An 18304-nucleotide genomic window follows, 5' to 3' on the forward strand; every position below is an offset into this window, starting at 1 on the left:
TACCTCTTGTGAACAAATCAGGAAAACAAAACAATTCCAATAATGGGTCATTGTCAGTTAGTAATACTCCTTCAACTCTTTTTTGCCTGAAAATCGTCAAATCCTTTTCAGGTGGCAACATTGGTTGCATTTCAATGAGCGTGTGATGCTCATATGAAATCTGAGCCCCAGTCTGAGTCAGAAAATGATCCATATTCAGACTATCATTTCGCCCAGTGCATGTGACAATTTCATCCAAGTTGGCATTTCGATCAATTTTAATGTCATTGTACAAGATATTGTTGTTTTTCAACCAATCCAAAGCTTTGAGAACTTTATCTATATTAACCAATGAGCGCCAAATAATATTTTTTTGTTTGGCAATGTATCAACTATAATTTCAAGTAATTTATGATCATTGTTTGGCAATGTATTCATAGCATGGTTGATAGTTGTTTCCATTGGCATTGGCAAATGACTAGCTATTCCTCTGATAGCTGGGATCAACTGGCTTTGCAGTCCTTTAAACTTGTATGGCACCAATTTAATTATATTCATAAAGCATTTGGCTCTTTGAATAAGAAGACTTTCATACATATTCAAAATGGAGATTTCAGGTGGGATGTGATCAACTAGAAGACCATTAATCGATGCCAAATTTGGTACTTTTTTGTATGTTATCATATCCGATTGACATTTTTTGCATACAATACATGGTAATGTGTAATTTGCTTTAATAATGTTAAGTATTGTTTGAGATTTTATTTTATCCCAGTTGTCCCATTCATGCAATTCTGAATCTTTTTTGCGCATTTTGCAAATGTCACAATGATTTATTTTAAAATCATAAATTGCCTTTTGAAATTTTTTAAACAAATTGGCATATTTTGTTGTTACATAAACCTCAGTGTGAAATTCATTTTCATTTGAAAAGGATTCATTGTAAAGGTCAGAAATAGTAGCATCTCTGCTAACCTGGTAAATTAACTCAGTATATAATGACCAGTCACCTTCAAGTATTGCGATGTCATATTTGTTAAGCCATGTTCCAATCGACAATAATCGATATACTTTTCTGATCACTGTTCTCAGGTGTTGCGAGTGTGGTGACAAGAGTTTCAGCAGGGCCAGCTTGTCCGTGCAATCACTTTGGCCACAGCAATAAATTCTATCAGAATGCATACCTTTGCAACTTTGGAAACTATCCAATTTCTTCCTCATTTGAGCAATTGTCAAATTCGGACTCAAATCAGACAAATTGTTATGCAATCTTTTAGCATATTCCAATTTCTGAGCTGAGTCTGGACAGCCATCTTCGATTCTACACAGACGAGTCATTGATATTCTGTAGTCACTGTTATTAATTTGATTTTCATTGTTTTCATTTATGGGGACTTCAAATGTGTTTAATTCACTGCAATCACATTCTTGGCAATGCATAAATTTAAAATTGTGTCTTGACAACTGAGCCAATGGCACATATTCATATTTGCTTTTATCGCAAAGAAAGTGCTCATTGGTGAAGCAGTGGAACAAATTATTGCCCCAATAAGTCTGCAGACCGTCATTGTTGGCTTTTTCTACATAAGAGTGGATGCATCTGAAGTACTTCTTCAATTGGTTGATCATGAAGTTTCTCATGCCAACTCCTTCAATATATTTCTTGTTGACAGTGCTGAATGCCCTTTTATTAGCCAATCTGCGTTCCTGTAGGTCTGTTATATTCTCTTTGACAATATTTTTGTATGACATAATCATTTTCCGCATTATAATCATTTTTTGCATTAATTCATTATAACATCTTCGTCGTTTTTTAATTTGTCTCATATTTCTAATCAGAATGTGTCGATGAAAATTAGCATCTTTGCTTGACATTTCGAATTTGCAAGTAAATTTAGATGCTGTTTTTCTATGTTTATTTTTATATTTGCTATAATATGCTTTTGCACAAATTTTTTCTCTATTTTTTTTATAATATTGGGCCATTTTCGCATGCATTTTTTCTCTATTTTTATTGAAATATTTTTTATTTGACTCTTTTTGCTTTTTTTTATAAGTATCATTATTTACCGCCTTGAGTTTTTTTTTATAATTCTGAACTCTTTGTTTTATTTTATCTTTTTTTTTCTATAATATTCAGCTTTTCTAGCTTTTTCAGCAATTTTATCATATACTTTTTTATTGCCATCATTTGCATTGGTGTACTCCATTTCATTTTGCTTATCAATAGGTCCTGGGTTAATTTCGACTCCACCAATGATCAGAAGCATCAGAATAATAGATCTGTTTTTATGCATAATGTAGCATTTATTGTGATAACGAGGCTTACATTCGAAATGAATTATGCAATTTTTAATTGTGAAATATAATTTCTATTTCATAAAAGATATATTTTAATTAAATTTTATCTTGTTCACAGTGAAAATAGAAAAAATATAATCACATATTACATTTTTATAATTATGAACATAAATACAATTTTAATGACTTTGCAATGCAATATAGTTGGCAAAAATATGTCAATTATGTGCAACTTGAACAAGAAACGAGTCAGAAAATGTATAAAAATGGTCAAACAAGTGGTAGGAGTGACAAGCCTTATGCAGTGTCTTGACAAGCTTGAGTTGTCTTTTCCTGTTCTGAGTGCCCTCACTCTCAGAAAGTCTGTTCTTGGCGATATTCTTCCTCTCTTTCACTTGCTTTCTCCTTGCTCATATCTCTCTCTGTTTGTTCCTGAACAATCTATCACTCAGGCTTTCTTTTACTTTGACTCGATCCTTCCTTTTCCATTACAATCTTTTATATTCCCTCCTGCGTCACTCTCTTTCTCTCTAATTAACAGTCTGAGTCTCTAATTGTCACTTTGTAGTCTCAAGTCTCGGATGATCTGAATGAGCAATATAAAAAAAATAAAATAATTAAATAAAGGTCAACAATGAATAGTAGAGCGAACTGAGAAGTATTGAGAGTACTATTGAGAAGAAGAAGAATCGGTCAGGGAGGTGGAAAATAGGGGCAGTGAAAGGGGGGTGGGAACATGACGAAGTGAAAAAGTGGAGGAATAGTGACGTTGAGGTAGGGGAATGGGGAGAGTGATAAATAGATTGTAGAAAATGAGGGGGGGGGGCGAATGTATAGTAAGGGTGTGCAGTAGGTGCAGTAGTAATATATACATACATGTGTGAAAGGAGAATAAAGATAAATAAAAGAAATGACCCCCAGAATAATATAATACCCTATAAATTTGTCATTTTAATCTAACTCAGCCTATCATCAAAGAAAATGACAAAGATGGCTTTATTTGCTAAATCGTTTTAAAAACTTGACTGTTTATTTCGTTTCTTAGAGTCTTCCAATTTATTTATCGTCTGCTAATGCGTTATTAATCGGTGATTTTTTGGTGGGCGTTGTTGAGCAAGAATAAAAATATGAGATTTAAACTGTTGGGGCATTTTTGACAACTTCTGTGCCCTTGGGGGCGAAATGGGAAGTTTAGAAAACATTTTTTTTTACTATGTAAATCTATATAATGATTATTGTCGTAATATTACTTCTTGTTAATTTTGTACTTAGGTAAAAATGTGCTTCTGCATTTATGTTACCGTTGTTACACGAGTATTTGTTACACCCTTATAGTAAAAATGTTGGTGATCATGCACTTATTGTACCTATTTACTATGCCTCCCCACGGGACAGAGTTAGACACCAGGGTCGTTTTTTAACGCGGAGAAAAGGTACAAAAATAAAAATTGTCTCAGTCGTGACAGATTTCTCCTCCACCGAAAGAGAACATGAAATGGAAGTGCAGCATCTGAAGAACAGATGCACTAATTGTAACACACTATTATTTTCTTAATAATGAGGTTAGGACATTACGTCGTCGCCGGCAAACTTGCGAAGAAACGATAAGAAATATCGAAAGACAAAAACTGGCTGTAACATATTCTTGCATTATTTACAAAAAGTTGTAAATAATGCAAGAAAATGTTACAGCCAGTTACAAAATTAAAAATGATAATAATATATTCATAATATATTCTTGACAGGCCACAAAATCACCGCAATACCACATTTACTCCGGGGAGGGGGGGTCCTACGTAAGTCCCAGGAATTTGTATAAACGAAGTTTAACCAATTACGCATAACTATAAAAGAAAGTAAGAATTTTGATTGACACAGCATTTGTAAACAAACAACAAAAAAGTTGTAAATAATGCAAGAAAATGTTACAGCCAGTTAAAAAATTAAAAATGATAATAATATATTCATAATATTCTTGACAGGCCGCAAAATCACCGCAATGCCACATTTACTCCAGGGGGGGGGTCCTACGTAAGTCCCAGGAATTTGTATAAACAAAGTTTTACCAATAACGCATAAATATAAAAGAAAGTAAGAATTTTATTGACACAGCATTTGTAAACAAACAAAAAAAAAAATAGTACGCTTACCTGTTTTAAATAATGCAAGAAAATGTTTCATGTAAGGAGCTCTGCACCGCAGACATAAATAAACAACTTTACGGATGTGTGTTTGTTACAATTTAACGTCTGCTCATTCGGTAATAGTCGGTAATTTTCGGTGGGCGGTGGTGAGCATGGATGGAAATGCGGGATTTAAACTAAATTAATTTAGCAATGGTATTAATGTAACGGATAATCAAAAATAGGGGAAAAATCAGTTATGTAATATTTTACACAAATACTGAACAGTAGCCCCCCCCCTCTCTGTCTGTCTGTCTGTCTCTCTGTCTCTCTCCCTCTCTCTCTGTGTCGCTGTTATTATGGTAGTACGAATAGTGGTTTGTTTATGTTATAGTGGTATAAAAGAAAGTAAGAATTTTATTGACACAGCATTTGTAAACAAACAAAAAAAAAAAAAATAGTACGCTTACCTGTTTTAAATAATGCAAGAAAATGTTTCATGTAAGGAGCTCTGCACCGCAGACATAAATAAAAAACTTTACGGATGTGTGTTTGTTACAATTTAACGTCTGCTCATTCGGTAATAGTCGGTAATTTTCGGTGGGCGGTGGTGAGCATGGATGGAAATGCGGGATTTAAACTAAATTAATTTAGCAATGGTATTAATGTAACGGATAATCAAAAATAGGGGAAAAATCAGTTATGTAATATTTTACACAAATACTGAACAGTAGCCCCCCTCTCTGTCTGTCTGTCTGTCTCTCTGTCTCTCTCCCTCTCTCTCTGTGTCGCTGTTATTATGGTAGTACGAATAGTGGTTTGTTTATGTTATAGTGGTATAAAAGAAAGTAAGAATTTTATTGACACAGCATTTGTAAACAAACAAAAAAAAAAAAATAGTACGCTTACCTGTTTTAAATAATGCAAGAAAATGTTTCATGTAAGGAGCTCTGCACCGCAGACATAAATAAACAACTTTACGGATGTGTGTTTGTTACAATTTAACGTCTGCTCATTCGGTAATAGTCGGTAATTTTCGGTGGGCGGTGGTGAGCATGGATGGAAATGCGGGATTTAAACTAAATTAATTTAGCAATGGTATTAATGTAACGGATAATCAAAAATAGGGGAAAAATCAGTTATGTAATATTTTACACAAATACTGAACAGTAGCCCCCCTCTCTGTCTGTCTGTCTGTCTCTCTGTCTCTCTCCCTCTCTCTCTGTGTCGCTGTTATTATGGTAGTACGAATAGTGGTTTGTTTATGTTATAGTGGAAAACTCTTATGAAACTAAAATCCGGCAATTTTTATTTTTTTAATAACGGTATTAGTATCAAAATATCTGAAAATGATATCTTAAACTAAACAGAAGAATGTCAAGGTAATTATTGTACTATTTCAGAAAATGTTCAATAAGTATGTCTCAAGTAAATTAATTTTTTATTTTTTCCACCGGTACCCTACGTTGGATTACTCAATAGTAGTCTCTAAGTAACATTTTGTTTGTCTCGCAGTTACTTGCGAGACTAATAAGTAACATTTTGTTTGTCTCGCAGTTACTTGCGAGACTAATATGGAAATCATGACAAGGCTTATTGCAAATAAGCAATAATGAATTATTTTAGGATATGATTTATGTACTCATCATTATTAATGTATTTGTTATATAGTATATTTAACTTAAACTATTTTTAAACGTTCCCTCTATTTATTCGGACATTTTATCCCAATCATTCTAAACGGTTCAGGAAGTCACGATGTAAATAGCTATAACTAAGTTCTATTTCAGGAACACAACCTAGTGAACGATAAATGATGAATCGATTGATTTTATTAAACAACGATATGAAATAATATTCGCAATTTATCAAACACATGTGCTATTGAATGCGAGGAATGCACGTTAAAAAAAGTAATCGAGAGATAGAAGTCGTCCAAAAATGTATCGATAGGTCTTAGTTCTAATATCTATATGCCTTAGTTCTAATATTCTATTGTTTTGTATTATGTGATACTATTTTTTTATTCAATCTTCAGCCCAAAAAAGCCAAGTACCACTTTGAAGTAGAGGGCTACTATAGGGGACAATTTGCGGGGGCATTATTAAGGGAGTATAGTAGAAAGATATTTGTTCACATACACTTGACCTCTGAATATCTGTACAGTTGGGAAACCAGTATCCCGGAAGGGAATTCCGATGACTTGCAGTCTTGGGGGAAGAAACTTTTGGAGTAAAAGGCTTTCTTACACCTAGGGGTATCTACTGTAAATGCTTGGGACTTAGCTGCTTGTTTAGTCCGTTAGGGATAGTCACGTCGAGGACGTACAAGTGCTTGCAGTTCGTCAGAGCAGCCACCATTAAAGTATTTGTAGAACAGGCAGAGGGATGAAACATTTTGTCGATGGGACAGAGGTTGCAACTTAGATGACAGTTTAGGACCGATCAGGTTGGCGAGCCTCTTTTGATCCCTGTCCAGGTGTGAGAGAAAAGCAGCAGATGCACCAGCAGAAATGTGACAGCAATACTCCATACACAGGCGCATGGTGACCTTATAGAGGTACAAGATATTTTCAGGCGTAAGTAGTTTTCTGGCACGGTAGAGAGAGCCTACCTTCTTTGCAGCAGCCTTGGCAATGCTTTTAATGTATATATTCCAGTTCATGTTCCCTGTAAACGTTACGCCGAGGAGTTTAAAAGAAATACTTTCAGGTTGGTTATTCCTAGCCATTGGTATTGGTATTGGTATTGGTGTTAGAAAAGGTTCCTTGTAGTTATTGAAGGAAACAAGCTTATTCCTGGCAGCATTCAATGTGGCCATCCATCTATTGTCCCCATTCCACTACAGATTGGAGGTCATCCTCTACGTATTCTACCATTTCCTTAGATATGTGTTCATTTGTTTGTCCCTCATGCCTGTTATAGGGGGCGGTGCGGCAAATATACTCATTACCGAAATATTTTTTTCAGGCAGGTCATTTATGAATATCAGGAACAATAAAGGTCCAAGTATAGGCCCCTGGGGTACTCCCACATTTATATCATACTGTTTGGATGTACGACCACCGCGGACAACTCGGGTTTTTCTCTTATTAAGAAGGATTTTATTATATTGTGTATTCTTCCAGTGATACCATATGATCTAATTTTCCTTAGAATATCATCGTGCCATACCATGTCAAAAGCCTTATATACATCAAGGGATACCGCTCTACTCTCCCCTATTATTCCAGTGAACGGTATATACGTTCAGAGACTACAGTAAAGATATCTGCTGTTGAATGGACTAGTTTGAATCCATATTGTTTGTCGGTCAGAAGTTTAGCAGCTGTTAGGTGTTGGGCTAGATCTTGATTACCTGAGGAATCAAATATTTTGGCGAAAAGTGGGAGGAGGCTAATGGGGCGATCATTTACTGAGCCAGTTCTTTCACCAGAAGTCTTGAAGACTTGTACCGCAGAAGCGGTTTCCAGCAGTCCGGAAAGCAAGATTCGTAAAGGCATTTACTTTAAAGTTTGCAGCAATTTTGGAGCAATCTCAGCCGGGATGAGATCTGGTCCACATGCTTTTGAGGTGTCTAGGTTTTTATGAAACCATGCACCTGAGAAGGGGTGATTTTCAAATCGTATAGTGTTGCGTCTGCCCACAAAGGAAAGTCGAGCAGGAACCGGTGGGCCGGGTCCAGTGTGGAGTTTGAGGGGAACTGACTGGCAAGCAGATTTGCTTTGTCGGTTGCCGTGCAAGCAACCTCATGACTGTCTAATAGTGGGGGAATCGTTGACTGTCCATTATTTACTACACTGTTGTAGATTTGCAAAAAATTCACGGGTTTCGAATTTCTGTGCTTCAATGTGTTTCCTGGTGGTTTCAATGTAATCTGTCTTAGCTGTCGCTATTACTCTCTTACAATTATTTCTGCCTTCTATTTATTTATGTCTGTTTGAACTGGGCATATCGTTTTAATCTGCGGAACGCATGCTGTCTTTGAGCAAGAGCAGCTGCACAAGCAGAGGTAAATCCTTGGGGAGAGTGTGGTTTGCTATATAATTTTCGTGTGAGAACATGTGCTGCAATTGCATTCTTTTAAACATTCAGTGGTCTCATTTGCACACTGTTCAGCTAGGAGAGAAAATATATTTTACCATGGGACATCTCTGGTGAGTTCCCTGATGGCTTTCCAGTCGGCCTTTTTGTAATACCTCGTTATTTTGAGTAGTGGGTCTTCAATTTTAGGGCGATAATTTAGGGTGATTTCTAATATTATCACAGCGTAATCAGCATTCCCAAGTAGGCTGTGGGCATTTGTTGTACAATCATCGGGAACTGTTGTCAGAAATAGATCTAGAAGTAAGGAATGTTGGTCTTTCTGGTCTGGCAAACCTGTAGGGAATTTAACCGTCTTAGATAGGGAATGGATATAGCGAAGCTATGTGTTGTTCTACCAGCTACGCCTGTGTAATTAAAGAATCTATGCCAGTTACTGTGGTGGGCATTGAAGTCACGAAATACATGTACTTCAACGCTAGTATCGAGGGAGAGTGCAATATCTATGCTGTCAGAGGCTTTGTTAATTAAGGTACAGTCCTGGGTTGAGGGAGAGCGGTAGAGAAAATACAAGTAGCTAATATAATGTTGCCTGGCCGTCTTTTTAACATTTTATTTCTCTAGTCAGGGGGATGGGTGTTACGAATATATATATATACTCCAAGCCCATGCATATATCTCTCCGTGTCCTTACGGCAGAGTGGGAGATAACCAAGCATGTTAAAGTGGTTATAGGGAATTGAGGAGTGAAAGTTAGTTTCATTAATGCTAAGATGTCCGGGGTGTTTACAAGGAGATATGATTCAACATCATTTAACTTGGTTTTAAGCCCGTGAATATTCGTAAAGGGAGGAGGCAGGTTAGTTGTCTTTGAGTTTGGTCCTGGTTTAAATCTACCTTTTGCTTTAGGTATCAATTCATTTAGTTTAAATTATAAGTTTCGGTTAGGCTGAGGGAGGGAGGGGTTCTAGAAAAGGGGGTATGCGGAATATCAGACATGCAACACAAGCAAACCATCAGTTGTCCTCACCCACAAGATTGTGGCCTAAGGAAAGCCCACCGTGGATAAGTGCAGGGCCCCTTTCCATGCGTCACATTGCACTACAAACGGCCCGATATTATACAACTATTGATGGAACAGCCGCTCTAAGCGCAACCAAGAGTAAGGCCGCCTGCACTATCAGTTGGAAACAGCAGCCAGAAAACTGTCAATCTGTTACCCTTAATCCATTAGGCAAAGTCAGCCCAGTCCACTTACTATTAGAAAACTGTATTTATATTACCTATAAAATGTTATCTTAACTATCATTTTTATTATTTGTAGCTCTTGTTTTTATTTAATGTGATAGTGTGCTCTTACATCGAAGTTATTCTAATATTTTCCAGCTAAGCGAACTAATAATATTTTACGTAATAATTGATAAACCTTACGTTGTTCTATGTTTGTCGCATCAAATTGCATTGAAATTGAATATAAAAGTACATTAAATTGTTGTGTTTCTATGTTACATTCCTAATTTTATAATTTTTAAAAAGACTCTCCGATCATCTTTATACATTAGATACATATTTTTTTTTGTTTTCGCATAGGCATATCGACTTATCAAGGCCCAGGGGTGGCTCGAACATAAGGGTTAAAGAGTGTGCAGTAGTCAATTAGACAATATATTAATTGTAAGTAATGAAACATCAGTAAATTTCTTAACTTAAGGGTAACGGCTTATCAATAACTTGTTTACATTGTACTTGAATACACCCATGTTGTAGTTAGCTAGAAAGCAGGAAAACGGAAGACAGTCACCCAGGCGTTTAGTTCTAACAAAGCAACTTTGTTCATGGAATCTATCTTTAGGTTTAGGCATAGATAAAGAGTGGGGAAAATTATTGATAGTGTTTTAAGCTAGACGTGTGTTTCTTTGTTAAGTTTGACAAGGGGGGCATAGACTGAAGCTCATTCGAGCACATGCCATGAAAATACGATAAAGCAAAGACAAACTCGCTCCATCTCTTCGGTTGAAGGGAAGAGGAAATTACATCTATAGTGCTACGAAGTCTATTTTGAACACAATCAAGACAGGATACTTCCTTTCTAGTAGATCCATCCTTGGCGCTTATATAGATAGAAAATTGCATCAGCAGTGAGATGACTACTGGATCGATAGAAAGATCCCGATATTTTTTCAGCGGGGTTGGCAACAGATTTGATGTACGCGTTCTATTTCAGATCAGGAGTAAAAGTCAAGCTCAGAAGCTTTTCAAAACATAAGACCTCCCCAAGACGAGACCTATTCATTTCAATTGATGTCAGATGGGGATCAGAGCGTTGATGATATAAAGATAGAAGCTTGGTTTTATATGCATCAGAAGAAACCAGTCTCTCCTTTCCCCATTGTATAACGTTCTCAAGATCAGAGGAGAGAGAATCGGAGAGAACTTGGTCTTTTACGGTCAAGGATGTGCTACCGTAGTGAGTAGTGTCATCAGCATAAATGTCTACAAATGATGTATGTGATTTGGAAGATCATTAATATAAATCAGGAAGAGAGTTGCGCCCAAGATTGAATCCTTAGGGACTCCAGCATTAATAATGTGAGCTTCAGATTTCTGCCCATAAATTACTACTCTTATGAACCCATCAGAGAGAAATGACTTGATAATTGAGGAGACATTTTCAGTTAAACTATAGCTGGAGATCTTTTGAAGCAAAACTGTAGGCCATAGCTTATCAAATGTTTAAGATATGTAATGAGAAATTGCCCTAGAAAGGATGCATCTGTCGAGAGGTTTATTCTTTCAAAATTGTAATTATAACTGTAAGGATTTTTCAAGTATTTATCCATATTTAAAAGCGTTCTTTCCGTACTTCCCTCAGGAAATTTATTTGAATACATCTTAATAAAAGGGTACTCTTTTTCTACTTTCATTTCCAGTAATTGTGCAGTTTTTTTTAGCGATTTGGAATCCTGTGATCATTATTTACACGCATCAGTTTTCAACAGCATAGAATGAGTTTATATTTTTTTTTTACGGATTTCGTTGAACCGTTGCCTAGACAATATTTATCTTTATAATAAATTAGGCAGTTTATAATTTAATGTTCCATTTATTGAATCGCTTCAAGCTATAATGTGTTATTTTGAGATATATGTGAGAAGTGTGTTTACTTGTATATATATATATGTATATATGTATAGATGTATATATAAACAAAAAAATAACAGCGATTAATATATATATATATATATATGACTACTTCATTTAACCCCATAATAAAGTACAATCTTATGCGTGAACTTAAAGAATTTACTTCAACAGTGTTCAATACATAGGTAGAGCCAGGTAGTAAGTTATAAAATTTATATTATAATTAAGCTACACAGCATATTTCGCGTTTAATCCACGCTAAGATTCGTTAGCCTGACGAATCCTATATTGCCCTATATATTTTTATAACTTTATATATATATATATATATATATATATATATATATATATATATATATATATATATATATATATAAACAGTGTTATAAACTATATATGGTGGTTAAGCTACACTGAATATTCCGCGTTTTAATTCACACTAGGACTCTTCAGGCTTATGCGCATAAGCCTGAAGAGTCCTAGAGTGAATGAAACTCAATCGCCGTATATATTTTATAACTTACTAACTAGCTCTACCTAGGTATCGAGCACTTTGGAAGTAAATACTTAAAGGTTACGCATAAATTTATACTTTCTTATATCAATTTAATGTGAGTAAATGAAGTAGTTATATATATATATATATATATATATATATATATATACGTATGTATATATACATATATAATTATACATATATATATATATATGATTAGTTTTTTTGGAAAAAGAATTCCAGCAGAGTGCTCAATTAAAAGGAAAATCCAAATTTTAAGAGCGTACTTATATTTTGTGTACAGAAAGTTGTTAGTTGAGACAGGTCATTGGTACCGTCGGTTTCAAGCCCGATAATAAGGCCCGTTTAAGGTATCCTTATCGAGCTCTCTTCAGCCAATATTCGTCTCACAATGAGACGAATATTGGCTGAAGAGAGCTCGATAAGGATACCTTAAACGGGCCTTATTATCGGGCTTGAAACCGACGGTACCAATGACCTGTCTCAACTAACAACTTTCTGTACACAAAATATATATATATATATATATATATATATATATATATATATATATATATATATATATATATATAATCCATGTTTCTTTGTTATGGAGGCAGACATATATGTGCAATCATTGTTAATAATTAATTTGATCGCTAAAACTAGTACTGGTCCTTAAATTGCCGTTTTAGAAACTTTGTGGTATCCGATTTTTGTTGCCGATTTTTTTCGACAAGATAACTTACATAATTTTCTATAAACATAAATACGCATGAAAGCCAAATCACAACCCAATATTAAGATAAAATTCAAATGTTTTACTTGTTTGAAATATATAATTTAAATATATTTTGATGTAAAACTCGATCCCCAGTATTTGTTTGTATATTTTTTTCTTTCTTTTTATTTATCTTCTTTCTCGTCGTATTGAACATTTAGAGAAAAAGTCAGTTAGTAAAAATCAGCGTGTTGTCACTCAGTATTGAATTTTGAAATGCCGGAAGCATGCGTTGGCTACGCGAGATTTACATCATGATGCATAACACGCTGAGAATAGTGTTTGCATCGGAAATATATTATTTTTTTTAAATTTCAACCAAGTAAACTATTTCTTTATTATCGTAATATTGCGTTGTTTCTGGCTTCCAAGCGCACCTGATGTCTATTCTTTTTTATTCAAATTGAAGCAACACTTCTATAACGGAACAAACACCCGTGCCATAAAGTTTCCATTCGTTTCTGAAGCCCTCACTCGATATAACATTACTAAATTTCCTTTCATATTTGTGAATGAAGTGGCAATCTGATACGATATTCTATTTTTTTAATATTCACAGACGTACAACTTTAAATAACTCTGGTTGTATACACAGTTATGTTGCAAAGTTGCATGGATGCGCCTGTTGTTCAAATACATTGATGGAATATATTCTGTAAACCCCATAATACCTTTACTCTATCGACATACAATATTCCGGCTAACCCAGTAAGAAGCAAACCCCCAATCATCCAATGATGCTAGCTCTTTGATCCCGGTAAGCCTTCTGCGTTAATAGGTCCTTTGTTTTTAGACTTGTTTCTATGGTTACGGCTTAGACGAACCTATAGATCACAACATGCAATGTAAGCAGATATCTCGTTGCTTAACTCACAACAATCATACATAGGGAGGCGTTAAAAAACCTATGCATTTTTAAATGCACGAATAGATCAAATGGAGTTCCTAATTTAATTTCTATGATCATTTAACTCATGCATTTATAACCTAAGAATTTCAAATCTCTGATGCAGAAATGGATGGTTTCAGAGAATAAGAAAACATCTTCTTTTACTGACGTGCTTCAGACGCAAAGATTTGTCATTTTCTTACTAGGAAAAGTGTATTGCAGGTAATGATGATTATGTAAAATAAAATAAGTACTGCAGCAACAAATACCACCAGTTGTAATGGTGCCACTTCCGTTTTAGTAGTTCCTCAACCTTTAGTTTAAAAATATAAGGAGCTACCTATGATACGACGCTAGTGTTTTATATTTTGACTATAAAAGATAAATGTTGGAATTTAATGTCCATCATAACCCAACAGTATAAACACACCGGAATAGACATATTTATTTATTTATATATTCTAACAGAAATCATATTAGATTTCTCCTCTATGTTATTCTTATTGTTCATTAACCTCATAATAAATAACCGTTCTAGTTTCTAATTTCTAATCCTAACCCTATCCCTTACCCTAACCCTAACCCTAACCTCATAATAAATAACCTTTCTTGTTTCTAATTTCTAATCCTAACCCGATCCCTTACCCTAATAATCTGAAACTCAGTACTTTCGTTCTGCTTTTTCTTTTATGTATTTCTGTATTTCTTTCTTTTAGCTCATTCTTGAATAATTAATCTACATTGCCGTTATTGTATTTCTCGTACGCATTTTCTGATACACTTCCCTTTCTTTGTTTCAATCTCTTTCTCTTTTTTATAACTAAAATCGCTGACACAAGCCTTGCTGGATAAAAGCATAGCTACATTTACTTGATTAAAAAGTTTATATTCGTCGTTTAAATTTTCCATTCTGCATCAGTGCATTTCATTTTCAGTGTGTATCTCTGATTTTTATACACGAGTTTTGCAATCTTTTTTCTACGTTTGGCTATTACATAAAAATGTTTGTAAGCATTGAAGGATTTTATTTAGAGCTCGATGCGAATCGAAAGAAAAAATGTGATTCGTCGATCACATGAAAACGGTTGTCAATATACAGGCGTTCGAATATATTCGTAAAAAGCTATTTACGAAAATTGAAAAATATACAAAAAAAGCCACTTACACATTCTTACGTGTGTGTACATGGCGAAAAAATATTTACAAATATTATAAATTTGCGGGAGCAATCATTTTATATCGGCAGTTCTGTTTGCTTTCTTTTATGTATACCCACAAAAAGAAAACAGACTCATGTGCACAAATATAATCGCACGCATATAATGCTGTTTTCTTTAGAAAATCATGGATATTAAAGGATTTGTAAGGTGAAGTGTACTTCTGAAAAAAAAAGCGTATAATAATATTTTGTAAACAAATAAGCATTTATTAGAGGTAGAATAATTTTTAATTCCAATATCATGGAGGAAAAATCATAAAGTTAACATTATAATTTCTCATATATGTATGAATTTAATTAATGGCATGAATTCAGATATGTATGAATTTAACAAAAGAACACGAATTAATTAATACATATTTATCAAATTTCACAACATCCGATACAATTTAGTGTGGATTCGCTGGAAATATAAATTGTACAAACACATGTTTTTAACACAAATTGTACAAGATCGATTTTTCCACATATACACATTAGAATGTGACACAGACATATTAATACGATTCAGCGGACAAGTATTTATTCTTAACTAGTGGGGGTACCCGGCGTTGCCCGAGTGTTTGTTTCCGGGACGGGGGGAGTTTTAAAAATGTTATGGTAGGTAAGTAGGAAGGATCAAACCCGGAGTCATGAGTAAAAGTAGGAAAATAAAGTGAAAAAAAAAACAAACATCTGCAACGTTAACAGTTCGGCCACCAAGAAAAGTCCATTCCAGTTCTTTAGGAAAAAAAAACGACTACGGTAGGTCGGCGCGAACGTGAAAATATAATGTGAATTGTCCAGCACGCTAACCACTACGCCACAGAGCACTCCAGCCTAGTTTAGTGATTTTAAATAACTTCACATGAAAGAACTACGAAGCCAAACCGGTGTTCTCTTCTCAACGGTTCCTTGTGAACGATCCCCAAACGGTGGTAAGTTGTGGCAGGGGGAGGAGGAATTTATTTCACCACTTCCATTGATCTTAACCGATTTTGGCCGTGATTCTCAGCAGAAAAAGTATAGAAATCTAATATTATCGAGGAATTTGAGAAATAATAAGCCTATAACACACCTTAGATATTGTTCTGCCGTTTGTGCATATTATATTTGCATGAAATATCTTGATTTTTAATCCTATTAATGTCAAAATCAGACGGGAAAAATGAGTTCATTTTATTTATATAGAGAAATAAAATAATTATGATTTTGCTGTGCCGGCGCGTTCTTACATCGTAAAATGTTATTATCGTCAGAAAAGAATATAGATTATGCTAAGAAATATATAGCATCTTCCAATAAAAACAGAATAAGATGAGCTGAGAAGGATAAAGATTTCAAAGGACTGCCACCGATGATAAATGTTCCAACCGTTTAACAAGGTTTCTTATGAATGCTTAGAATATATATATATATATATATATATATATATATATATATATATATATATATATATATATATATATATATATATATATATTTCTCGAGGATAATTCTTGGCCTGAAGACGTAATCCCATAACGCGGGTGATTACAGTAACATGTATGCACATATGTAACCATCAATGTTTGTATAAATAAATTTCATATATATATATATATATATATATATATATATATATATATATACATATATATATATATAAAATATATTTTAGTCATCGACATACAGACCTGTTTCGTTGTTTCACAACTCATCAGTGCCGCTAGACTAACACCTCTCCCAAGCCGAGGATCGAACTTAGAACCGTCGTGATGACAGTCGGCAGTCCTACCCCTTGACTACGGAATCGGTGGCCGAAATTAAACTGCCCGAATGTATATTTAAATAAACATCAGTCCGCTACTCGTAGAGGGCTCAAACGTTTGTTTGTAAACAAATCGCGAGCTTCGCATTATTTCAGCTAAATTAAGTAGCGAGTAAGATAATTTACGAGAGTGCTCTACCGAAGAGGGGAGCTTTATAAAATATATTTTAGTCATCGACATACAGACCTGTTTCGTTGTTTCACAACTCATCAGTGCCGCTAGACTAATATATATATATATATATATATATATATATATATATATATATATATATATATATTAATGAAAGACTATATATATATATATATATTAATGAAACAGCTGTTATAGAAAAATCCAGAAAATAAACGATAGTTATAAAAAAGAAAACGTGCATATATATATATATATATATATATATATATATATATATATATATATATATATATATATATATGTATATATATTCTGGGAGGTAAAATTGGAAAACAAGATAAAGGTGTTCAATACGTTTCGAGAGCTGAATATATATATATATATATATATATATATATATATATATATATATATATATATATATATATATATTATTTACAGCCTCAAAATATTCACCCAGACTATTACAATTTTTCCATGGACAAAGGAGTTTCCTGTCTGTTTTATCAGACCATAAAAGAAATAAATTAGAAGGGAAGAGTATATGTGCGACGGACAAAATCATTTGAATATGAAAAGTGGTCGTTGTTGGTTAACTTATTCGAAGTAAGGTTAAGCGTGTAAGCACATCAGATGTTGTTCGAGGTGAGAAGTGTTTATATAACGTTAACATTTTTCCTAGGATATTTATCACTTCTGCAGCGTTAACATACGTGTATTCATTATATTTTAATATACGTCTTGTATAACATATATAAACGCTCTAAAATGTCAATTATATGTGATTTATATGTGCGATGAAAATTAGATGTGTACATAATCATGATGTATTCTATTTTAGAAGTCCTGCATACTTCAAATCACTTCATTCAATCCCGAATATACTAAAATATTTATTAGACTAGATTTGGACACCTACGACAACTTCTATTCATTTAAAATCCCTTTTTTTCTATAACATCGATATGATTCATGAAATATAATTACGTACTTTTTGTGGTGTCTAAATTCAAGTTTTTGTCCGTTATAAAGAACGTGTTACTCTACCCAAATTTACACGTTCTCTTTACAAACATTTTTATCTGCAACTAACTCTATAAGTGTTCTAGTCTGATTAAATAAAACTGTTAATCCTCAAAAAACAAAATTTATATTAATATATAGTTTATTGCGAACGAATTATAGCTCAATTTATCGTATAATATATTGGTCTAGAGAGTTGTGATTCGTTTCGATTTAAATAACTATATATATATATATATATATATATATATATATATATATAGGTGATTCTCTGCACATTTCTAATTATATATATATAGGATAGAATCACACATATATATATATATAAATATATATATATATATATATATATACATATATATATATGTGTGTGTGTGATTC

The 18304-nt window shown here is 33.7% G+C and overlaps 1 protein-coding gene across 1 annotated transcript; it reads right to left on the reverse strand.

Annotated features, from left to right (window-relative positions):
• Nucleotides 1–318: 318 nt before the first annotated feature.
• On the reverse strand, nt 319–4906 carry LOC145291096 (uncharacterized). The gene is made up of 2 exons (XM_080136612.1): nt 4431–4906; nt 319–2866 (listed from the first exon to the last, which is right to left on the reverse strand). The coding sequence occupies exon 2, from the start codon at nt 1975–1977 to the stop codon at nt 319–321; it is 1659 nt and encodes a 552-aa protein (XP_079992738.1). The 5' UTR covers nt 1978–2866; nt 4431–4906.
• Nucleotides 4907–18304: the final 13398 nt, after the last annotated feature.

The sequence above is a fragment of the Euprymna scolopes genome, chromosome 12, assembly GCF_053919585.1.
Source record: "Euprymna scolopes isolate OS-2025 chromosome 12, ASM5391958v1, whole genome shotgun sequence".
Classification (NCBI taxonomy): domain Eukaryota; kingdom Metazoa; phylum Mollusca; class Cephalopoda; order Sepiida; family Sepiolidae; genus Euprymna; species Euprymna scolopes.

Coding starts and splice junctions, on each gene's coding strand:
- LOC145291096 (XM_080136612.1), bottom strand. CDS start 1,977: ATGCATGCGAAAATGGCCCAATATTATAAAAAAAATAGAGAAAAAATT.